Here is a 26,113-nt window from a genome sequence, read left to right as displayed (position 1 = left end):
CCCAAATCTCAACTTGAATTGTATCTCCCAGAATTCCCACATGTTGTGGGAGGGACCCAGGGGGAGGTAATCAAATCATGGGGGCTGGTTTTTCCTGCACTATTCTCATGATAGTGAATAAGTCTCACGAAATCTGATGGGTTTATAAGGGGTTTCCGCTTTTGCTTCTTCCTCATTTCTCTCTTGCTGCAACCATGTAAGAAGTGCCTTTCACCCTCTGTCATGATTGTGAGACCTTCCCCAGCCATGCGGAATTGTAAGTCTAATTAAATGTCTTTCTTTTGTAAATTGCCCAGTCTCAGGCATGTCTTCATCAGCAGCATGAAAAGGGACCAATATGCCTTCTTACTTGTTAGGAGGGTATTACCGAGAGTCCAGGATTTTGTTGATTTACCTTCCTTCTCTCAATGTTGCCTCAACAACGAACTGTTATAGATTATTGGGTAAGTTTTGAGATTGAGGTAGACTTGGAAATATCTTATTAGGTCTAACAGGAATTAGAAAAACACTGTCACCAAGACAAGACAGAGGCTGTGTTTGTTTGTTTTTAACACACAGCATTTTTTATTGTACAGTTCAAAACCAGTTTCTTCTGATCTTCATTCTCTGATATGATTTTAAATGACAAATTTCTGAAGGTTTCTGATATAACTTCAAAAAGCATGGTTTTGTAGGCCTCAATATTTTGTCCTTGATGTTCACCAGCAAAAGCAGTTTTACAGTTATAGAATCTCCTCTGTTGGTCCTTCCTTGTTTGAGGATAAAGAGAGACCACAAAATCCTGATTCTATTTCTCCAGATCTTCACCACTCAGTTTATTTATTCTCTATTCTGTCAATAAAGCTTTTGTTTAACTTATGGTAGTATCAGGATTAATCCTTGTGGTCTATATGTCTGAATCATGTGTTGAGACAGCAGCTGTGTCAACCTAAGATTCTGGTGATCACGCATCATATGATTGTGAAATAAATGAAAGTAATCGTGAATATTGTTAGGAGCACAATGTGGAACATTTCCAGTATTCCAGAAAGCTCCCTCTTGCCGCTTGCCTCTTGCCATTTTTTTTTTTTTTTTTTTTTTTTTTTGAGACAGAGTCTTGCTCTGTTGCCCAGACTGGGGTGCAGTGGCATGATCTCAGCTCACTGCAACCTCCGCCTCCCGAGTTCAAGTGATTCTTCTGCCTCAGCCTCCCAAGTAGCTGGGATTACAGGTACCCAGGCTGGTCTCAAACTCCTGACCTCAAGTGATCTGCCCATGTAGGCCTCACAAACTGTTGGGATTACAGGCATGAACCACTGCGCCCAGCCTTTTCACTGAAGATTTAGTTTGTATGAGTAATAATGTTAAGCGCATTTTCATGTGTTCATTTTTATATCCTTTTTTGCAAATTCTTTTCAAGTCTTTTTTGAATGAAGTTTTGATTTGAGTTACTTTTCTTGCTGCTTCTATGAGATTTTAATGTATTATGGGTATGATTTTTTGTTAGAAATATGACTTGGAAATATCTTCTTGTAATTAGTGGCTTGTCTTATTTACCTTCTTCATGGTATCTTTTGAACAAAAATTATTAATTTTTGAAAGCTCAATTGATCAATCTTTCCTTTTATGGTTAGCACTTTTTACTTCTTGTATTCTATTTAAGAATTATTTGCCTATCCCAAAGCTATGAAGATATTCTCCTGTTTTCATCTGGAAATTGATTGTTTTAGATTTCATATACAGATCAAATGTAAAATCTCTAATTTTGTATATGTTATGAAGTGAAGTTCATTTTTTTCCCGTATGACTACCAGAGCCTCTACTCTGGCCTTGAAATGAATATTCATCTTAAGCTTTTCTTTTTGCTTTTGTAAGCCCTCCAATATATCCATGAAAGTCATGCTACCCCACAATCTTTGTAAAAACCATGGTTGTCATTGTAATCAACTGTAGCTACTCCACTGGACCACCTCAAGTCTTGCCCTCCACAGACACTGCATCCCACACTCGCCACAGAGATAATTTGAGTAATTGTGAAGCCCTTGCTTGCTATGGTTTGCCAGGCATAAGTGGTCATCTGTTCACTCATTAAGTATGTAAGCAGCTCAGTCCCAGAGTTCCACCTCTATATTCTATGCCCTAGGGACATTGTAAGTAAAAACACCTTATCCGTTTTGGACTATGCAGGAAACATAATTCCACTCAGGTGTTTTACCTGAAGAAGCTTTATAAGGAGACTATTTGCAGAGGGCAGACATGGTTAAAGGGAGCAACAGTGATATTAAAATATCCAGAGACTAGCAATGGAAGAAAGATGTTACAGTCTCTTTGCTTAGAGGGATAAGATAGATAGATGGCATTACTAAAGCCCAGTCAAAGCTGGAATGGAGTAGGGACCACCCTTTAAAAGGTGTCGTCTAGGAAGCTCACAGCCACCACAGAACCACACCACCAAAGCAAGAAGAAAGAGGGTGAAAACTACCTTAACTTCTGTTTCCTTCCCCTTTCTTAACTCCTGCTGCTGCATTTCATTTGCCAAGCCCAATCAGGAGTCAACTGGAAACAGCACAAAGATTATAATTCATAGAAATCAGTCTTCCATTGCACCAAACAGGAAGGAGAAAGTCTGAGAGTGGATCTGGAGGAATGGCCAAATAGAGAATAAAAAGTGCATTTTGTGAAATAAAAACCAAAATAGACCTAGGAAGATAATGTTGGAAACAGTAAAAATAACACCTAAGAAAACTAAATTGTCAATAAAAATTATAAAATATTTAAAATTATAAATATAAACTATAGAAACATACCCAGATGTAAAATGAACAAATAAGTGGAGAAAATCTAAAATAATAAATATAGATGCTAAGGATTCAGAAACTGCAAAATTGTAGGAATTTCTAGTGATGAACAAAAACTGTGGCTGTATGTTTCTCTCTTTTATCTACAGTTCCTGGCATAGTATAGCCCTCTGATAGAAATGGGTGGGTGGATGGATGGATGGATGGATAAATACAAAAAACAGAAAGAACAAAGGAAACCAAAATCAATAATGACATTAATTTTTTTAACTAAAAGCAAAACAAACCAATACTAAAAGCAGAAACACTCTTCTGAATTATTGAAATGGAAAATGTAAATCAACTTTAAAGAAACAAAAATCAAGTCAGCCTTGGATTCTTCTGCTGCAACCGTTTGCATATTCTAATATAGAACCTCCAAAAAAATTAGTTTCATGTAAGAATTTGGAACCAACTCAACTCATTATTCATATTCATATTCATTTTCTAAAAGAGAATGTAAAATTCTTCTACAACAAATTATGGTGATTCCTTCCATGACACTGGCTTTACTGATAAACATAGGTCCTATTGCTTTGTTTTATTCTCTGCATCCACAATAACTTTGTTTGAAAGCATTTTAAGCAGCAATAAAACTCAACATGTATTGCACCAATGATCTAGGAAGCTCAATTAAAGTGATGACAGTATAAATAACTGAGACAAAGTAGGCAATTGACCACTATGGTTTGAGTGCCCTCTGGCTGACAATGATTGTAAGACACATCAATTATAAGACGTGTCTCAATTCCTAAGCTGTTAACATGTGAAACAAGCATTTCTTGCCATATTTATCCACAAAATATGGCATATTGAACCTTAGCAATTACATCAGCAAAGTTTTGCTACTGAAAAGCTCACGGGAGCATAAGAAAAAACCTGACTACATGTGATTCAGAGGAAATAATTATGAATATTATTGACACAAAAAATAAAAACACAGTTGGAGACTTTCAGAACTGCATGATAAAATTATCAAGAATTTAAAAGACAAGAGGAATAACAAAAAGTTAAAACCAAAAAGCCAAAGTTTTGCCGTCCCTAAAAGGCAATCCAAAATCCTATCTGTTTATCTGAGTATAACTTTACATGGAGTTAGGAATTTTTTTGGAATCCTTTATTGTGATCATTCACAGAATTTTAAAAAATGTGCATGCTGGCAGGTGTCTTTAATCCCAGCTACTTGGGAGGCTGAAGTAGGAGAACCACTTGAACCCGGGAGGCGGAGGTTTTAGTGAGCCAAGTTCCTGCCACTGTATTCCAGCCTGGGTGACAAGCAAGATTCTGTCTCAAAAAAAAAAAAAAAAAAAAAAAAGAAGTGTGTACAATACAAGTCTTAAAAAACAAAAGAAGACTAGATGTGTGACTCATACTTGTAATTCCACAACTTTGGGAGGCCAAGGCAGGAGCATCGCTTGAGCGCAGGAGGTCAAGAGCAGCCAGGGCAACAATGTCTACACACACACACACACACACACACACACACATATATACATTTAAGTTTGTGTGTATGTATTAAAGCAAGAGAGACAGAATAACCCATAAAAATAGACATGAAAAAGAGAAAAGAAGACATACCGGAAAATGTACAAAGTATAAAATAGAATAACCAAAAGTGGAGCTGGTCTGCAGTTATCACCATAAATGTTACAGATTCATTTACTCAACAGCATTGATTGAGTATCTTGTATATGCCAGGTATTGTTCCAATCACTAAGGTACAGCAGTCTCTTTTCCTGTGGAATTTACACACTTGTCAGAAAAGACTGATAATTAACAAATAAACCAAAATAGACTGTATGTAAGATAAATGCTACACAGGAAAAAAAAAAAAAAAGGCGAGATAGGTGAATAGGAAGTGCCAGGTGAAGCATTTGTTGTGTTGTGTGGTGTAGCACGTATTGTAGTCTTGGTGAGCAGCCCTGAAGCAGATGAGGGAATGAGCAGATAATGGAGGTAATCTACATTTCTCAATTAAAGACAGAGTCTTATTTTGGATTTTAAAATCTTAAAATATATTGCCAGGAGTGAAAAACTTAAAGCTAAATTGGAGAGAAAAAAAATATGAATAAAGATTTGAACAACTATGCCAAACACACTGGGAGAGAAAGCAGAGGCAGTAATGTTCATATTCACACACAGAGCAAGAGTTTTAGGCTGAAAGTATTCAATAAACAAAGTTCTTTCTCTGATAAAATATAAATAGTAAAATTATATCATATTGAATCAATGCTCTAAAATAATACAAGATATGTAAATATACAAAAATGAACTATAAGGAACATAAGAAGAAATCAACTGAAGTGCCAAAGTAGAATACATTTGAAATTGACAGTGTTAAATCTTTAATATATGAAGATCAAGATAAGACTATAAGGGAACATTCCATGTAGAGGAATTAAGTGTTGAAATATAGGGCACATGTAGTATACTACAGCTAAATTTCCTAGGGATGACTCATTGATGATGAGAGCAGGGAGGTAAACTGAACCTAGTTTTCCATTTGAGTCAAGCTAAAGAATTTCATCATGCCATTAAAAGATTATTAATATAATCATAGTTGTATTTTAGAAAGATCATATAGGGGAATATACTGGAAAATGTAAGATTTTGTTAAATCCAAGGGAAGTCGTTTCCAGACTCTGTGTCACTACAGAATCTATTCACTGAAGTAGGGGAAGAAACAAACAGAGGGGATGTTTAATTAAGAGATCTAGAGGAAAATAAGTTAGGTTTCTCTAGTAGTGGTTTCTCTTCCTATTACCAGCAAATCAGATTCCTGAAGAGGTAAGATTTTAGGCCAAGTGATATGTCGATAAGAGGCTATTTTAAAAGTTTCAGTGTGATGATGAGGGTCTGGATTAGAAAAGTGGCCACAAGTATGAAAAAAACAATGGCAAATTATGAATGAAACCAGTGGGAGTTTGTGAAGGATTGGCTTTGAAATAGGAGGAAGTGGGTATAGTCAAGAGTTACACATAGGGCAGCTGGATAAATAATGATACAATGAACATCATCCACAGAACACAGTATCTATTTCCAGGTGTGGCATCACTTTGCTGCTGAGAATAATTTAACAAAATACTTAGAAAAATTATTTTCTAAATTGATAACCTGAAAAGCTAATAGAAACAACCAGGCCAAACTCTAAGGGAAAACAAAACCTTGGTGATATGGTTTGGCTGTGTCCCCAACCAAAACTCACCTTGAATTGTAGTTCCCATAATCCCCACATGTTGTGGGAGGGACCTGGTGGGAGGTAATTTAATCATGGGGGCAGGACTTTCCCATGCTGTTCTGGTGACAGTGAATAAGTCTCACAAGATCTAATGGTTTTATGAAGGCAGTTCACAAGATCTAATGGTTTTATAAAGCCTATCCCCTGCATAAGCTCTCTTGCCTGCCACCATGTATGATGTGACTTTGCTCCTCATTTGCCTTCAGCCATGATTGTGAGGCCTCCCCAACCCATGTGAAACTGTGAGTCAATTAAATCTCTTTCTTTTATAAATTACCCAGTCTCAGGTATGTCTTTATTAGCAGCATGAAAACAGGCTAATACACTTGGAGAGGTAAACAGGGCACACAGTACCAAAGTCCTTTTGACCTGAAGAGATTTACAAATTCCTGCAAACTTAGACTTTGAATTTGGTGGACTAATGAAGAGTTACGGCCCTGAGTCTACCCAGGTAGTGAGAATAATAGATGGTGTGCCCCACCATACACCAGAACCCCTAAGGGCTCTACCCTTAGGACAAAGATGAATCAGAGGTAAATCCATACACACTCACACATATCCCCAAGGAATACAACAAAGTTGTCTTGTTAAGTGGGTAGGAAAAGAAAAAGAGAGAAAACTCCGTCTGAGAGGTTATGGCCATTGGAAGGCCTCTGTAAGATTTGCAGCCCTGATTTGCATTGTCTGGGATTACAGGTGCCCACCACCACACCCAGCTAATTTTTGTATTTTTAGTAGAGACGAGGTTTCACCGTGTTGGCCGGGCTGGTGTTGACCTCCCGACCTTAGGTGATCTGCCCACCTCCGCCTCCCAAAGTGTTGGGATTGCAGGTGTGAGCCACTGCTCCCAGCCATTCATGATTTTTTAAACAAACACTTATTAAAGCATGAATAGAATGTAACTTCTTGATTAAGAGTATCTAGGGGGGAAAGAAGCTATAGCAAATATCCAATCAGATTTTCTAGTAACACACCAAAAGCTTTTGCTATGTCATCTACCACTACCTCTATTCATCATTGTATTGGAGGGCTGAATTAGTCTAGACAAGCAAGAACAATATATTAAAAGTGTAAGGTTGGAGAGTAAGGAGCCCAGCTATTCCTGTAACAGATTATCCAATTGTGGAGATAGACAACCTCAGGCTCGTGTAGCTGGAGCAGAGTAAGCATTGCAGAAAGTCATAGAAGATAAGGTCAGAGAAGTACTGGAATTCAGACCACAGTGGCCCTTGGAGGGCATTGCAAGGACTTTGACTCTTACTGAGAGAGAGGTTGAAGCCATGGAGAGTTTTGATAAGGGGAGTGGATGAAGTGACTTAACATTTTGAAAGTGTTACTTTGGATGCTTTTTTGAGAATAGACTGAAGGGAGCTATGGGCAGAATCACGGAGACCAATTAGGAGGCACAAGAGAGGTGACAGTGGCTTGTACAGGGTGGTAGTGATGACAGAGGTGAGAAGTGGCTAGAGTCTGTATATATTATGAGGCTTGAGTAAATAGGATTTCTGATGGATTCGATACAGGGTATGAGAGACAGAGGAATTAAGAATGACACTGAGGTTTTTGGGCTGAGCAGCAGCAATAATGTAGCTGCCATTAATGAAGGTGAGGAAGGCTGGGGCTGGAGGAGGTTTGCATGAGGATCAGGAGCTCAGTCTGGAATGAGTTCACTTTGAGAGGCCCAACCAACATCGAACGAAGCTGTTGGAAGGCAGTTAGCTACATAAGCCTAGACTTCGGGGAAGAGCACTAGATGGTAGATTTAAATTTGGGAATTATCCATCTAAAGATGGATTTAAAATCCTGAAACTGTATGAGATCTCCAAAGATAGTGAGAGAAGAAATCTAAAAACTGAGTCCTGGACACTCCTATGTGTAGAATGAACTAGGAGAGCCTGAGCTAACTGGGTGGGTTTGGGTGAGACGCAGTGTGCAGAAATTAGCCTTTTTCATCCTGAGCTATGATCTTTCACTCTAGCTCCTTCCAAGGGAGGGGACTCTGTCTCAGGACCAGTGTCTGCTTGGCTAAGTGAATGCTGCAGCATCATCTGATTACTGACAGTGCCTCTCAATGTGGCACCCTAAGGATGAGAGAACCACAGCATGCCCAGTTTGGTTCAACATATTAATCCCAGTATAACTTAATGACCAATGTCTACTGACGATTCCCCTTGCCTTCCTAAGGCATTTTCTCACTGCCTTTTACCTCTTCAGGAATCTGATTTGCTGGTAATAGGAAGAGAAACCACTGCTAGAGAGACCTAACTTCTTTTCCTCTAGATCTCTTAATTAAACATCCCCTCTGTTTGTTTCTTCCCCTACTTCAATGAACAGATTCTGTAGTGACACGGAGTCTGGAAACGACTTCCCAGGGACTTAACAAAAACTAACACGCATTTTCCTAATTCAGGAGTCTCAGGGCCCTACTTCCACCTCTTAGTTTAAATGAAGGTGTCTTTACAAGGTATGATATTAATGTTTTTCGACTTCTATTGTATCAGTATCAAGACACTTCTCTTTATTTCCTAATAGGAATGGGAAGACACGGTGCAGTTGGAACTGTTACTGAGAGAATTTTCACATTATTCTATGATCACTTGGGATTCCTACATAAGCTGACTCCGGGTCGCTTTGAAGCTAGTGGACCACCCACAGCCTTTGGGAATTCTAGAAATCTTTTTGGACAGGTCAGTATATAATGCATTGAAACAGTTTGCCTTATTTTAAGAATAGATGCCACATTTGATACACAGAATAATGGGAAGATGGGAAAGTATTTTCCTTGGGACAAACTCATTAACGCAGTTTGCTCTATTTAACTAAAAGAAGAACCTCCATGTGCCACAAACATCTCCAAATCTTCTTCCAAGTCCCATATGGGGTTATATAGCTTCAATTCCACCTAGAATATCTTCATGCAAATATCTTCACAACAGAATACCACTAGACATTCTAAGCTAGAACCATTACTCCCAACCCAGGCCAAGGTAGGGATGATTCTCTACCTCCTAAGGTTGGCCCTGGAAAATCATGGGTTGTGAGGCCAGACACCATGGCTCATGCCTGTAATCCTAGCATTGTGGGAGGCTGAGGTGGATAGATTGCTTCAGCCCAGGAGTTGGAGACTAGCCTGGGCAACAAGGTGAAACCCCAGCTCTACAAAAGAATTCAAAAATTAGCCTGGCGTGGTGGCATTCTTCTGTAGTTCCAGCTTCTTGGGAGGCTGAGGCGGGAGGATCACTTGAACCTGGGAAATGGAGGCTGAAGTGAACTGCGATCGTGCCACTGAAGTGAGCTGTGATCGTGCCACTGAACTCCAGCCTGGGCAAAAGGGCAAGACCCTGCCTCAAAAAAAAGAAGAGAACATGAGCTGTGGTCTACTTTTCTTCTTTCCTATTAACCCTGCCCCCTGGTTTCTTTTTCTAGTGACAACATTAAAAGGAGTTATCTTCTTTACAGATGACACTTGATACAGGTTTTTCTAATAGGTTAATGTGTAATATGCTACTTGTGAAGGTAGCTCATCCTTGGGCACCAGTTACAAAACTGGACACTCTCAAACCATCAGCAAATTATCAAATATTTTTGACTGGGGTTAGTAAAACCTGCCCTTTGACTTCAAGGAAATGGAACAAAAGATGAATCTGGTTTTAACAGATTACTCCAATTGCCAGGCCAAAGCTGCAGCTGAGAGGATGGTGTTTAGCTTCCCCTTTCCCTGTGCTGCATAGAGAAAGAGGGCGGGAACTTCCATGGGAGAGTGAAGATGCCACATGTGACGCCCTGTGTCTTTGCCCACGTCTGGGGCGTGGATTCCGCATTTATACAAAGCAAATTATGTGGACAGGAGCGTAGAACTAACCCAAAAAAAGCATTTACCTCCATTTTTCACCAACTTCACAATTTGTAGAAAGTGTCTTAGTTCCCTTATGTGAAAGTTTAAATTATTAAAAGAAAAAAAAAAAAACCCTACAGGTATTTGTATACTTAGGACAAGTTTGATGAAGCCATACTCAACAATATCACTTCCCTCTCCGCAAACTATGCATGCATTCTCTCTGGATAAAAATAATCATTGCCTCTTATTACAGTGTTGGAGCTCTTAATCTTTATAACAACTATTTATTTGTATTTCACTTATGAAGAAAGTGAGGGACAGACAGGCTGGTTAGTTATTAGGATTAGACATCTATCCTAAGCAACTGGCTCCGGGGTCTGTGCTCTTAGCCACCCTGCTGCCTTTCATTGGATTTACATACACTTTCCCTAGGATACACTTGCCACTCCCAGGCTACAGTGTCATACAGAATTCTAAAGATATTTAGCAATTTCAGTGATTTTCAAGAGTCCTCAAGCCATTTGGCTCAGTCCCACATTTATTTTCCCGGCATCTATTTCCCCTTTCTCCTCAGTGCATTCCCAAAATTCAGTAACTAGGGAAAAAGGCATGACAGAAGATGAGTCTTGGAGGCACTATGGGACGGATGCGTCCCCAACTAGTCTGCATAATCTACCACCCACACCTTGTCTCATAGCAACAAAGTCAACCCCAACAGCCCTTTGGGATGGTCCTTACCTCTCTTCTCTCCCCTAAAAGTTCTCCAAGCAGGACAGGGTCAGGATTAGAGAAAGGTGTGTTGAAAAGAAAGACCTATAGATCAGAAATCTAGGCCAGAAGTGCCTGAATAGACTGCAAGGGGAGATCTGTGAGTCAAGAAAGGAGAACGGCTTATGCTGCCAGTTGGGAGACTCAGACAGCAGCTGTCCAGAGTCTCTAGCATGAGATCAGGAGCAGCAAGTGAGGACAGGGATTTCACGGGCCCTTTCCTAAATAAAACTTCAAATAAGAACCCAGTTCTAAAATCTGCATCTCCGGGCTCCTCACACACCCGCAATGTGAGTCAAGTTTCCATGTACCCTTTTACTCCAACCATCCACGAAGGACATAGGAATCTTACACCAAATATTAGTCATCAGAACTTCCATTCCTCCTTTACAGGAAAATACATCTTCCCTTGCACACACGTAGATGTTCCAACAAAACATGTTGACATATTTCTCCAATTGATAAGTATACCAGTATTGTTTTAATGTGAACTGGAAATAAATCTGTGACTTGAATTTTTTCATAATTGAAGTATAAAGTAGTTTAAATATAATATTTTCTTTTCTCTGTTTCCAGCCTCCAGATATGGGCTTTGAGACTGCGCTTGCCCCACAGCACACCTCTTTAGATGAAATTATCTTTTTTGCATACGTACCCGAGAACGAACCACAGGAAATGATCTACAGCAAGAAGTTCAACAATATACACTACGGAAAAGTGATACACTCTGGGTAGTGATTTGCATTTGTTTAGATGGCATATTGGTTTCTAGAATCTACTTTTTAAATTTTTTGAAATAGGGTCTTGCTCTGTCATCCAGGCTGGAGTACAGTAGTGCGATGACAGCTCACTGCAGCCTCAACCTCCCAGACTCAAGCAATGCTCTGGCCCCAGCCTCCAGAATAGCTGGGACTGCAGGCACACACCACCACACCCAGCTAAGTTTTGTACTTTTTGTAGAGATGGAGTTTCACCATGTTGCCCGGGCTGGTCTCAAACTCCTGAGCTCAAGGGATTCACCCACCTCAGCTTCCCAAACTGCTGAGGTTACAAGTGTGAGCCACTTCACCTGGCCAACAGAATCTAAATTTTGGACCTACTTTTTTGAATGATTTTCTTGGTCAAATAGAGTAAGCCTTTTTTTGACACCCCACAAGGCCAAATACATTTATAGACTCCAAGATGCCTTGCATGGTGCCCCAATTTTAGAAACCTAGGACCATTTATATCAGCGCCATCAGGCCAAGCTATAGAAATGTGTTTCTTGAGTATCAGAAATATTCTGGACTACACTGGATACTTCCTATCCACTGAGTTTACTCACATGACAATTCTTGTATATCCTAGAGACTAACACATTTAATGTAGTGGAGACTATCTTTTATGAAATATTGCATGGAACAATACACAGAATTCTCAGAAATGCTTACTTCTAAGGTATCAGTAAAAGTCAATAACCCTTCAAGGCCTAATAACTCTTATTCAGAATATGAATTCTGGCTAGGTGCCATGGCTCACACCTGTAATCCCAGCACTTTGGGAGGCCAAGGCCAGCAGATCAGTTGACGCCAGGAGTTGGATACCAGCCTGACCAACATGATGAACCCCATCTCTACTAAAAATAAAAAAATTAGCCAGGTGTGGTGGCTCACATATGTGATGCCAGCTACTGGGAAGACTGAGGCACAATAGTTGCTTGAACCCAGGAGGCCAAGGTTGCAGTAAGCCAAGGATGCACTACTGCACTCCAGCCTGAGTGAGAGAGTGAGACTCTGTCTCAAAAAAAGAATATGAATTATATAACCCCCAAATCTACCAACTAAAAAAGAAACAATTTCAACAATTTCAGATTACCAGAAACTCACTGCTATGGTCTAAATATCTGTTTTCCCCAAAAATTCATGTGGAAATCCTAACCCTCAAGGTGGTAGTATTAGGAGGTAGGGCCCTTGGTAGGTATCTGGGTCATGAAGACTCTGCCCTCATGAATGTAATTAGTGCCCTTACGAAAGAGACCCCAGAGAGCTAGCTAGGCCCTTCCACCACTGGAAGGACTGAAGGACAGAGCCAGCTAGGCCCTTCCATCATGGAAGGACACACATAGAAGACACCATCTATAAACCAGAAAGTGAACCCTCACCAGATACCAAATCTGCTGGCACCTTGATCTCAGACTTTCCAGCCTCTAGGGCTGTCAGAAATAAATTTCTGGTGTTTATAGACTACTTGGTTTATGGTATTTTGTTATAGCAGCCCAGATAGACTAAGATATTCACCTTGTCTCAAAGTGGTGGGCTCTATTCTTACACCAGGTTGGAATCCGTATATTACATGTGTTTGGGGCTGTCAATACATATCTTGTCCCACAGCTAACAATACCTTGCACTGTGAGGCAGCTCACTCAGAAGTGGAGGTGAACATGGGAATTAGACCTACTATAACAAACATCAGCAATATTTTTTCTTATGAGGATTGTATAAATTTTGTCTCTAACAAAAGTGTCAGTCATCTCTAGAATTGTTTTTTGCTCTAGGTGGATCTTGTATGTGTGATGTTCCAAATCAGCTAATTTGTGTTTATGTAGGTGTTTTTCTATAGAAAACCTACAGAATCACTTTTCAATCTTTTAATATTAATATGATGAATATTATACCAATGTTAATCTTAATTTGTTATATTCTAATTATTTTTAAAAGCATATGGTCATTCTCTTAAGAATCAGAATATTTAAAAACCAGAACAGCACAATCTGTGATAAGATTCAGTAACTTTGCTCCGTTTGCACAGAAACTAGGGAATGGGTATCTTCAAGGCAGGAAATATGAGCAAAGCCAGGGTCAGAGACCTGGATAGCAAGTGGAACTTCAACTAGGGAGGTGAGGAATTTGGGAACCCAGTGTTCTCAGGTCTGCAGGAGGCCAAAGGCAGTTATCTAGGTAGTCAGGACATAAGGCAGAGTGAACCATTCACTCACCTCCACCAATCAACATTTAACACTAACTACCAGCAAGGCACTGTGGCGGGTGCTGCAACAGAGTGGTGAGCATGACATTCAAGCATCTCAGTCCGTGAGCTTGTATTCTAGCCCCAGAAGCAGACAAGTATGTAATTACAGTTGACTAAGTCTACAAAAGGGGAGTATACAGCATTTAGAGAGTTTTTTCCTGGGGCTTGAGCCCTTGTTTGGAGAATCCTAGATTTCTCCTAGAATAACACCCAAGTTCCTTACTGGAACTCAAAAAGCCCCACTGACCGGGCTCCACTCTCTTGAGTGACCTCTTTGCTTTGTTCACTGCAGTGAAGTCACTCTGGTTTTCCTTTGGTTTCTGTAACACATCCTGCTCCTTTTGGCCTACAGGCCTTTGAGCATGCTGTTCCTCTTACTTGGAATCTTCCCCCAACCACCACTCTCTTCCTTCATCCTTGTTCTTCTGGTCTTTTCTTAGGCTTCAGAGTTTGGGTGAAAGAAGAGAGGTGAGGTAAAGGGACAAGAAGTCCTTCTGTTGGAGACTTCCAGAGTCTTTGGTTATAGGCAATGCTACCCTTGCCACTAGTGACAACTACCCCCGCCCTGCCAGCCCTTGGAATTCTATCACTGTGTTGGGGTCCCTTCACCCTTTCAGCAGTTCTTCTGGGCAGCATTTTTTTTTCTTTCCTGCCTCCCCTCCACCCCCACATGACCCTTCTCCCGCAGAGACAAGCATTGTCTTGGATTTTATGTTAACATCTTTTAAAGTTTTGCTTTAGAGCGTTAACACCAGTTTTATGAAATGTATGACTTGCCTTTTTCATATAACATTATGCTTTTGAAATTACTCCATATTGGTATGTGGTCTGTAATTCACTCACATGAATATGCTACAACTTATGTAGCTATTCTTCTATATTGTTTTGGAGTCATGTCAAACTTTTCCTTCCTTCCTTCCTTCCTTCCTTCCTTTCTTTCTTTCTTTCTTTCTCTTTCCTTCTTTCAACAGGGTCTCCCTCTGTCACCTATGCTGGAGTGCAGTGGTGCAATAATGACTCACTGCAGCTTTGACCTCCCTGGCTCAAGTGATCTTCCTACATCAGCCTCCTGAGTATCTGGGACTACAGGCACGCACATGCCACCATGCCCAGCCAGTTTTTTGGGTTTTTTGTTTTCTTTTTTTTTTTTGTAGAGATGGGGTTTTGCCATGTTGCCCAGGCTGGCCTTGAACTCCTGGGCTCAAGTCATCAGCCCACCTTGGCTGTCCAAAGTGCTAGGATTACAGGTGTGAGCGACCCCGCCCAGCTTTTCAATTTTACCTATGTAGAATTGATGTGTCTAGAGTGAAGTGGGAATCCAGTTTTTCCTTTTTTTTTTTTCATGTGGGTAATCTATTGTCCATACAAGCCCCTCCTTTCCCCCACTGATCTGCAGCACTGCCCTGTGATATATCCTGGTCCCATATATGCATAGGTCTGCTCCTGTCCTCTCTCCTGTTTCACTGGTGTATTTGTCTTCTCCGTGACACACTGACTAAATGACTCTAATTATGAAACATATGTGAATAACCCCCTTCCTCTGCCTTTTCTTGGCTTTTGGTCTTGCATTTATATGTTAGACTCAGCTTGTCAAGTTCCATTAAGGAAAATAAAAACCCCAAAACTTGGTAATGGAAATTACCTCTTGCAACCAAACTCTGCCTTATATTACTATTAGATAGATCTTGGGTGGGAATTTCGTGCTCTTCCTCTAGCAGTAAGATAATTATTAGTTCTTGTAGAATTTTAGGACCAAGACGGTTTCCTGATTCTTCTTAAAGGATATAAGTTATTATTTCCTCCTTCCCTCCTCTGCCACATATCTTTCCTTGGGCCTTGTGGGTGAGTGGACCCTTACTTCTTCTCTGACAGTAGATAAAAGTGTTTGCTTCATAAGAAAAAGGATGAGGGAGGGACGTAGGACTTCTGTACCAGCACCCTCCTGACACCCCCTAACCCTCAGCCACTGATCAGCTCTTTTGAGGCCTGTGTGCAAAAGTATCTAATGCCTAACCTTCTGTGGTTTAAGGCTTTTACTTCCTATGAGAGAAGGTTCAGGGAAGTAGGTGATGCTTCAGGTCTGTTTCCTCCCAACCTCTGATCCCCACAAACTACCTGTACCACCAGTGGTGGCTGTCTCTGGTCTATGGTCCTGCCCCAGTCCTTGCCACGAGCCTTCAAGGGAAGCCAGTGGAGTCTGCAAGTGAGTACAGACTCCCATTTGTCAGGTGCCCAAGCACTTCCAGACTCACATGCTAGCACATACCTGACCTTTGGCCCTTTTTTACAACTTCAGCTAACTCTTACTTGCTTGTGTTGAGGTCAGCACTGTTTCTCCTTCCCATGTTCTTCCACAGGTGACACTGTCCTGGTGTTCAGTCTCTCTCTGGAATGGCTTATTGCTCTGGGTTTCAGGTTAGTTGGTTATCTTGTGACCTTAGTTCGCTGACAAGCTAGAGAAAAGTCATGACTTTGTACTTTATCTTCTTTTTGTTTTGTTTTCTTGTTCGAGAGCATCTTTCTGCATTTAAACCAAAAGCAGAAGTCTTGTGATTGCCTTTTGTAGAGTAATCTTATATTTTTCAAATTTGCTAAATTCTTTTAATAATTCTAGTACTTTTTCTACATATTATCTTGGGTTTTGCAGTAGAGGTAAATTTTTAATTTTTTTTAAAGTTTCAATAGCTTTAAGGGTACAAGTGAATTTTGGTTACATGGGTGAATTGTGTAATGGTGGTCTGGATTTTTGGTGTACCCATCACCCAAGTAGTGTACATTGTACCAATAAGTAGTTTTTCCTCTCTCACCCCTCCCATCCTCCCTTCTTCTGAGCCTCCAATATCCACTATACCACTCTGTATGCCTTTGCATACCCACAGCTTAGCTCCTACTTATAAGTAAGAATATGCAGTGTTTGGATTTTCTGTTCCTAAGTTACTTCACTGAGGTTAATGGCCTTCAGTTCCATCCAAGCTGCTGCAAAAGGCATTATTTCATTATTTTGTATGGCTGAGTAGTATTCCATGGTATATATATACCACATTTTTTTAATCCACTCATCAGTTTATGGCACTTGGGTTGACTCCATGTCTTTGCAAATGTGAATTATGTTGCAATAAGCATACGTGTTCCGGTGTCTGTTTTTATATAATGACTTATTTTCCTTTGGGTAGATAACCAGTAGTGGGATTGCTGGATTGAATGGTAAATCTATTTTTAGTTCTTTGAGAAATTTCCATACTGTATAAATATTTTTAAATAGATAATCATATTACCTGCCAGTACAATTGATCCTTGAACAACACAGCTTTGAACTGTGCAGGTCCACTTATACATGGAATTTTTTCTGCCTCTGCCACCCCTGAGTCAGTAAGGCCTCCTCAGCCTACTCAAGAAGATGACTAGAATGAAGATCTTTATGATGATCCATTCCACTTAAGAAATAATAAATGTATTTTCCCTTTCTTAACGATTTTCTTAATAACATTTTTTTCCCATAGCTTACTTTATCGTAAGAATACAGCATGTAAGACATATAACATACAAAGTATGTGTTAATCAACTGTTTATGTTATTGGTAAGACTTCCAGTCAACAACAGCCTACTTGTAGGTAAATTTGGGGGGAATTAAAAGTAATATGTGAATTTTCATCTGCACAGGAAGTTGGCATCCCTAACCTCTGCATTGTTCAAGGGTCAACTATAATTTTTTTTGTTTTTTCCTTAACATTTCTTAGCATATTATAGCTTTTTCGTGTTATAGTGTCTGGGACCTCCAATACTTTGTTAAATACAAGATAATGGAATTTTTGTTGTTTCTGACTCTCTCTCTCTCTATATATATATCCATATCTATATATATAGATATATAGATATCTTATAGATATACAGATATCTATATATCTATATATATATATATAAAGCATTTCATAGTTTTCTTAAACCGTTTATCATTTAAATAAATTTATCTATTTTTCTAGTTTAAGAGATTTAGACTTTGGGATTTTAATTATTATTTCTCCTGTATCTATTGAGCTTATCTATGAATTTTTCCCTTTAACTTTTTATTTAATGTTGTAAATTATATTGTGGATTTAATGTTGAACCAACCTTAAAGTCCTGGAATACACCTATCTTTGACATTGTGTATTATCTATTTACATACATTTCTGAACTCTGTTTGCTAATATTTAGGATTTAAACATCTATGTTCTTGTGGAAAGTTTGCCTGTAATTTTTCTTTCTCATATTGTCCTTCTGTGGTTCTGTTAACAAGATTATACTAGCTTCATAGACAATATTATTATTATTTTCTGGAAGAGTTTAAGACTGGAATATTTTGTTCCTTGAAAATTTGTTTTTTGAAATTGTTTGAAACTTACTTTATGGTCTAGGACTAGGCCATTCATTATAGTCAATTTCAGTAAATATTTTGTATGGGAGGCAAAATTTTACATCTATCCTCTTAGGGTGTTTTCGCTGGGCCTGAGAATTAAACTGACATAAGACAGATTAACAGGAGAAAAGCATACACATTTATTTAATGTAAGTTTTATGTGACATAGGAGTCCTCCTAAAGAAATGAAGACCCCTGAAGAAGCAGTTAGAGTTGAACATGTATATACTAGGTTGAACAAAAAGCAGTAAATTGTGAAAATGTGACAAGGCAAGGGGGCTTGGGCTAGGGTAGTTAACTGTGGAGAAGTGGCTAGGAAGATAAGGGTTGGTTTAACAAGGTCTATTTGTACAGATGTCCCTTGGCTTTGACTCCCCATCTCTACTAATAAAAACAATGTCCTTCTCCAGGTGCAAGGAGGACACCTTCCCCATGGGAGTTTTATCTCCTGCCTTTAGGTAGGTCAGAGTGTCCTTCCTGTGTTTGCTGGTGTGTGTGTGTGTGTGTGTGTGTGTGTGTGTGTGTGTGTTAAGTGACTTTAACTCAATCAGTGGGCTAGAGCAGATGTTTTGTGGTGTTGTGTTCTGAATGCTTTCCTATTGCGTGCAGTATTAATATTTATTTGTTAGATTAATCCTGTTCCTTGTGATATTGCAATTTTCTGTATCCTTAATGATTTTTTTTTCTGCTTGATCTGTCAATTATTGAGAGAGTTGTATTAAACTTTCCTAATGTGTATACTGGGTTTATCCATTTTTTAATTATAGTTGTGTCAATTTACCTTGTATATTTTGAGATTGTTATTAGGTACATATAAGTTTACAATTGTTACATCTTCATGATCGGTTGAACATTTTGTTGGTATTTAGTGACTATTTTTATCATTACAATACTTTTTTGCATGACCGTGGCTTTTTATTATGCTTTTTTTTAACCATTTTAAAGTGTACTATTCTGTAGCATTAAATTCATTCACATTGTTGTACAACCATTATCACCATCCATCTCTAGAATTTCTCGTCTTCCCCAACTGAAACTTTATACCCATTAAATAATAACTCTTCATTTTCATCTCCCACTGGCAACCACCATTCTACTTTTTGTCTCTATGAATTTGACTACTCTAGGTACCTTCTGTAAGTGGAATCATATAGTATTTGTCCTTTAGTGACAGATTTATTTCACTTAGCATAATGTCTGCAAGGTTTATGCATGTTATTGCATGTGACAGGATCTCCTTTCTTTTGAAAGCTGAGTGATATGCATATATATATTCCACATTTTGTTTTTCCATTCATCTATTGATGAACACTTGGGATGCTACCACCTGTTGGGTAGTATAAATAATGATGCTATGTACCTGGGTATACAAATATTTGTTCGAGTCCCTGCTTTCTAGTCTTTTTAGCATATACCCAGAAGTCGAATTGCTGCATCATATAATTCTATGTTTAATATTTTGAGGAACCACTATACCACATTCCACAGCTGTACCATTTTACATTCCCACCAGTAATGTACACGTGTTCAGATTTCTCCATATCCTGGCCAATGCTTGTTCTTTTCTCTGTTTTTTATCATAGCCATCTTCATGGGTATGAGATGGTATCTCCCTGTGGTTTTGACTTCCATTTCCTTAATTATTCATGTTGTGGCTCATCTTTTCATGTGCTTATTGGCCATTCATGTGTCTTCTTTGTAGAAATGTCTATTCAAATCCTTTGCTCATTTTTAAATCAGGGGTTTTTTGTTATGGGTTTCAATGTTTTGTTTTTGTTTGTAGCTTCTTTCGTTATTGATACATGGCACCAGCCTTCTTTGGATAATATTTTTGTGGTGTACTATTTCAATCCTTTAACTCTCACCTGCTTTGTATATCTGTCATAAAAGACATAAATGGATTTTGTGGTTTTAGCCAATTTAACAATGTCTGTCCTTTAGCTGGAGAGTTTCGTTTAACTACATTTATTATCTTTACTAATACATTTGTCTTCATTCCTACTATCTTCTTTTGTACTTTCTATTTGTCCCACTTTTTCTATGTTTCATTTTTGTCTTCTTGCTTACCTTATTTTAAGGTTCTTTTTTCTCCTGTTTCCATTCTTTTCTTCTTCTACTTGTTTAGGACTTCTACATTCTTTTATTTTGCTTTTTAGTGTTACCCAAGATTTTTACATGTGTGTTAACTTAAAAGTCTAAAGTTAATTAATAACTTTATCTCTTTCCCACTCCATCTGTAATCATTAAACTCTGGGTGTCTAGGCAGTATCTACCCTTTATATTTCTCAGGAATGAGTCCAATTCTGGTCCCTCTGTTCCTCAAACCTCAGAAGATGTATTACAGTTTCTAAGGTGGTCCCCTTGAAGAAATCCCTCTTGGCTTTTTTTTTGAGATGGAATTTTGCTCTTGTTGCCCAGGCTGGAATGCAATGGCACGATCTCAGCTCAGCAACCTCCACCTCCTGGGTTCAAGCGATTCTCCTGCCTCAGCCTCCTGAGTAACTGAGATTACAGGCATGCGCCAGCACTCCCGGCTAATTTTGTATTTTTAGTAGAGATGGGATTTCCCTGTGTTGGTCAGGCTGGTCTCAAACTCCTGACCTCAGGTGATCTGCCCTCCTTGGCCTCCCAAAGTGCTGGGATTACAGGTGTGAGCCACCGCACCCGGCTGCCTCTTGGCTTTTTTGTGAGAGAGGCACTTATCTTTCTACATGTAGGGTGGCATGGAGATGAGAGGTGAGATGCACAACACACCATAACTACTTCCTTCTTTAAATTCTTCACCTCTCATTTATCTTAAATAATCTAACTTTTGTTTAGAATGTCACTCTGGCTGTGATATAGAGAATGAATTGGAGGGTAACAATTACAGATGCACTTAGGTCATTTAGAAGGCTTTTGCAGCAGCCTAGGCTAAAATTTTCAATGTTTTAGTCTAAGATATTGATGGTAGAAATTGAGGGGAATGAATGGACTGAGCGATACATGGGAACAGACTCACCAGGACAATGAAGTAGAGCAATTTTCATTACTTTACTTCATTGTCTGTCTCTGTGCCTTAAAAAAACACAGCTGTTCTTGCCTTCTATTTACTGAATCCAGCTACATGTGATCTTATTATGGTGATGCTGTCTGAGATTCTTACACTGTGCTTAAGAGGACAGGTACTTGAGGTAGACAGACTATGGATGAGGAATCAGGCAGTATGGGAATGGCAAATGGTAGACTTGGAATTCAGAAGAGAGTTTGAAGAATAAGAATCAAGAACTAAAGTTAGATGATGGAAAAGAAGGGATTCTGAACATTATCAATGAATCTGAATCATGGAGGCCAAAAGGCTTGCAAAATCTCAACAAAGGTATAGGCTACCACCTACAATGAGATGTTAGGTACTGAATCAAAATCCTTTCACAGTAGGAGTTAATTAAATATACACAGATAAACGACACTATCTGATTGATAACAAGGGAAGTATAGTCATTGCACAAATGGTGAACTATTTGAGAAGGAAATTCTGTCATTTTATAACAAGGTCAGGGCCGGGCGCGGTGGCTCAAGCCTGTAATCCCAGCACTTTGGGAGGCCGAGACAGGCGGATCACGAGGTCAGGAGATCGAAACCATCCTGGCTAACACAGTGAAACCCCGTCTCTACTAAAAAATACAAAAAACTAGCCGGGCGAGGTGGCGGGCGCCTGTAGTCCCAGCTACTCGGGAGGCTGAGGCAGGAGAATGGCGTAAACCCGGGAGGCGGAGCTTGCAGTGAGCTGAGATCCGGCCACTACACTCCAGCCTGGGCGACAGAGCGAGACTCCGTCTCAAAAAAAAAAAAAAAAAAAAAAAAAAAAAAAAAAAAAAAAAAAAAAAAAACAAGGTCAGTTGTTAAGAATCTTCACAAAATCTTTCATTTATTTATTTATTTATTTATTTATTTATTTATTTGAGATGAAGTTTCGCTCTTGTTGCCCAGGCTGGAGTGCAATGGCATGGTCTCAGCTCACTGCAACCTCCGCCTCCTAGGTTCAAGCGATTCTCCTGCCTCAACTTCCCCAGTAGCTGGGATTACAGGTGCCTGCCACCATGCCCGACTAATTTTTTTGTATAGTTAGTAGAGACGGGTTTTCACCATGTTGACCAGGCTGGTCTTGAACTTCGGACTTCAGGTGATCCACCCACCTCAGCCTCCCAAAGTTCTGGGATTATAGGTGTGAGCCACCACGCCTGGCCCTGAATCTTCACAAAATCTTAAAAGTGATGACTTAAAGTCCATGTTTTTATTAAATCGCTCAGAAGGAATGTATCATCAACACACAAAGGTTTCAGTAAAGCTCTTCATTCAGTGAATATTTTAGTGCCTATTACATATCAAGTCTTGTGCTAGGCACTGGGAATATAGTGGTAAACAAGATAGACAAGGCTCTTCCCTGCATGGAGATGACATTCTAAAAACAGATACAGGTGATAAACAGGTAAACCAAAACAAATTCATATCTAATATGTGCTTTGAAGAAAGTAAATATGGTGACAGAGGGAGTGAGAAGGGTAAGTAAAGACCCAAGAACAGAGAGCAAAGAGTCAATGAAAGAGCTTTCCAGGCTAAAGAAGTTGCATAGAGTAAGGTAAGAAAAATTGGGATGTGTTTTTAGTAAGCATGAAGAAAGCCAGTACAGATGATGCACAGTGATGGTGTGGTGGAAAGGCCAGCAAGAAGGTCGGCAAGTACCAGATCATAGTCAGCATTATAGGCTGCAGGAAAAGTGTAAATTTTCTTCTTGGCGTCAGCAGAAACCATTGGAGAATTTTATTGGATTATTTTAAAATAATCAAATTTACATTTTTGAAAGGATCACTCTGACTGCTGTGAAAAGTGTGGGACAGGGTGTGAGTAGAAGCTGCTAAGCCCCTTAGAAAGTTATTGAAGTAATACAGGTGACAGATGATGGTGCTGGAGCAGGTGCAATTGAGTGAAGACAGAATCTGATGATGCATTTGCCTGTTAGGGATATGAGCAAGAGAGTGATAAAAAATTGTCTAGGTTTGTGGTTTATAGCTAGAAGGACAATACCACCATTTTCTGAGATGAAAAGTGCAGGTATCAGGCAGGGTAACTGAGAGTTCCACATTGGAAATGTTCAGTTTGAAATGTGTGTTTGGTGTCTAAGTGAAGATGTGAAGTTGGCAGTTAGACGTATGAATTCATAGCTCAGAAGAGACAGAGCAGAAACTTGGCATTTGGCAATTGTTCAGATACAGATGGGTGATTCTACCTGCAGAGGAGGATGTATGTAGAGAAGAAAAGCCCTGGGGCACTCCAGGAAGAGAGACTGGGCTAAGAAGAAGGCCCTAGCAAAGAAGGATGAAAAGGAGCAACCAGTAAGGTAGAAAATACACAGGAAAATGTGGGGCCACATAAACCAAGAGAAGAGGGTGTTTCAGAAAGTATGGAGTGATCAATGATGCATGCTGCAAAGAGACTTGAGTAAAATAAGATTAAAGATGTGACTTCTGAATTTGGCACCATTCTAGGCTGTAGTAACCTTGATGAAAACAGTTTCATTGGCATGGAGTGGAAGGGATCGGCTGGGCTGGGGAAATGGCACAGGCATTGGAATGGGAGCTTAGAATGCATAGGTAGCTTAGTTTGGTGATATTTGTCTTTTTGCAGTATTTTCTCCACTCAACAGTTGTTCCTTTCCACCTCTAAAACTCACTGATTAATTCTCCATTGCCCAAATCCCCTTTCCTTCTCCTTTAAAGGCTGCTTTCTTTCCTCTTCTGGAACAGCAGTGCTTAATCACCCCCAAGTGCAATCCTAGGAAGAAGTGGGGAGACAGCTTTCATAATTAAGGTAGCTGCCTGACCACTGGCCATTGACTTCAGATACAAAGAGGTTAACTTTTTAAAATTAATTAATAAACTTTTTAAATTAATTACAGTTTTACAGCAAAATTGAGCAGAAAATAGAGTTCCTATATACCTCTGTCCCATACACACACAAAACCTTCCCCACTATCCACATCCCACACCAAAGTGGTACATTTATTACAGCTCATGAACCTACATTGACACATCATTTATCATCCAGAGTCCGTATCTACATTAGGGCTTACTCTTAGTGTTGCAAATTCAGTGGGTTTGAACAAATGTATAATGACAAGTATTCATCATCATAATATCATACAGAAGAGTTTCACTGCCCTAAAAATTCTCTATGCTTTGCCTATTCATCCCTCTCTCCCCCTCACCCCTGGCAACCACCGATCTTTTTGTTGTCTCCATAATTTTGCCTTTTCCAGAATGTCATATAGTTTGAATCATACAGTATATAGCCTTTTCAGAGGCTTCTTTTACTTAGTAATATGCATCTAAATTTCCTCCATGTCTTTTCATGGCTTGATAGCTCATTTCTTTTTTAGTGCTGAATCATATAATATTCCATCATCTGAACATCCCACAGTTTATTTATTCATTTACCTACTGAAGAACATCTTGGTTGCTTTCAAGTTTTAGCAATTATAAATAAGCTTCTGTAAACACCTATTTACAGGTTTTTGTATAGATATAAGTTTTCGACTCATTTGGATAAATACCAAGGCATTTTGCTTGATCATACGCTAAGAGTATGTTTAGTTTTGTAAAAAATGATGGAACTGTCCTCCAGACTTTTTCATTTTCATTTCTATCAGCAATGAACGAGAGTTCCTATTATTCACATACTCACCAGTATTTGAGTTGTCAGTGTTTTGGATTTCTGCCATTCTAATAGGCGTGTGGTGGTATCTCATTGTTAATTTGCATTTACCTGATGACATATGCATTAGTCTGTTTTCACACTGCTATAAATACCTGAAACTGGTTAATTTATAAAGGAAAGAGGTTTAATTGACTCACAGTTCTGCATGGCTTGGGAGGCCATGGTGGAACACGAAGGGGAAGCAAGGCACATCTTACATGGTGGCAGGAGAAAGAGACAGTGCAGGGGAAACTGTCATTTTTAAAACCATCAGATCTCATGAGAACTCCCTCACTGTTATGAGAACAGCATGGGGAAAACCGCCCCCATGATCCAACCACCTCCCACCAGGTCCCTCCCTTGACACGTGGGGATTACAATTGAAGATGAGATTTGGGTAGCGACATTGGCCAAACCATATCAATATGTGATGTAGAACATTTTTTGATATGCTTACCTGCCATATGCATATCTTCTTTGGTGAGGTATCTGTTAAGGTCTTTGGCCCATTTTTAAAATCAGGTTGTCTGCTTTCTTATTGTTGTATTATTAGAGTTTTTTGTATTGTAGGAGATCAGATTATGCCACCCCAGAACCATGCAGTGGTGTGTGCCTGTAGTTGCAGCTACTAGAGAGTCTGAGGCAGGAGGATCTCAGTTCAAGCCTAGCCTGGGCAACATAGTGAGACCTCCAATTTCCAAACAAAACAAAACAAAACAAAACAAAAACAAAGAGTAGGCCACTTTGGCATTAAGATTATTTATGCTGAAGGCAATTAAGGAAAAACAGACACAAGAGAAACTCTTTGCCCCCTCCCACCAGGAAGGGCAGAATAATTCTTAATCACTGGAGATAACTCTAGACTATATAATTTTTTTTTCTTTTTAGAGATAGATTCTCACTCTGTTACCCAGGCTGGAGTACAGTGGTGTAATCATAGCTCACTACAGCTTCGAACTCCTGGGCTCAAGCAGTCCTCCTGCCTCAGCCTCCCATGTAGCTGAGACTACAGGCATGGGCCACGACACCCAGCTAGTTTTTTGTGTGTTTTTTTTTTTTTAATTTTTAAATTTTTTTAGAGGCAAGATCTCACTATGTTGCGCCCAGGCTGGTCTCCAACTTCTGGCCTCAAGCAATCCTCCTGCCTCAGTCTTCCCTCCAGAGTAGCTGGGATTACAGGTACAAGCAATTCTAGACTATTAATAAACCCAGAGACACAAAGAATTCACAGAAGAAACCTTGTCAAAACAACCCTTATCTTCCATTAGTCCCCTCCATTTATTTACCTTCCACAGTTTGCTCACCCTAAAAACCTAAAC

The 26,113-nt window shown here is 39.4% G+C and overlaps 1 protein-coding gene across 1 annotated transcript in view; it reads left to right on the top strand.

Moving 5' to 3' along the window:
• CATSPERB (cation channel sperm associated auxiliary subunit beta) overlaps nt 1–26,113 on the top strand; it is a 150,867-nt gene that overhangs the window by 81,062 nt on the left and 43,692 nt on the right. Inside the window, exons 15-16 of the mRNA XM_073010823.1 lie at nt 8,587–8,741; nt 11,237–11,391. Of these exons, the coding sequence (XP_072866924.1) occupies nt 8,587–8,741; nt 11,237–11,391 (310 nt within the window). The remainder of the gene's footprint in view (nt 1–8,586; nt 8,742–11,236; nt 11,392–26,113) is intronic.

Source organism: Chlorocebus sabaeus, chromosome 24 (genome assembly GCF_047675955.1).
Source record: "Chlorocebus sabaeus isolate Y175 chromosome 24, mChlSab1.0.hap1, whole genome shotgun sequence".
Classification (NCBI taxonomy): domain Eukaryota; kingdom Metazoa; phylum Chordata; class Mammalia; order Primates; family Cercopithecidae; genus Chlorocebus; species Chlorocebus sabaeus.
Note: the sequence above shows the minus strand (reverse complement) of the source record. Positions and strands in the feature narration are given on the sequence as shown.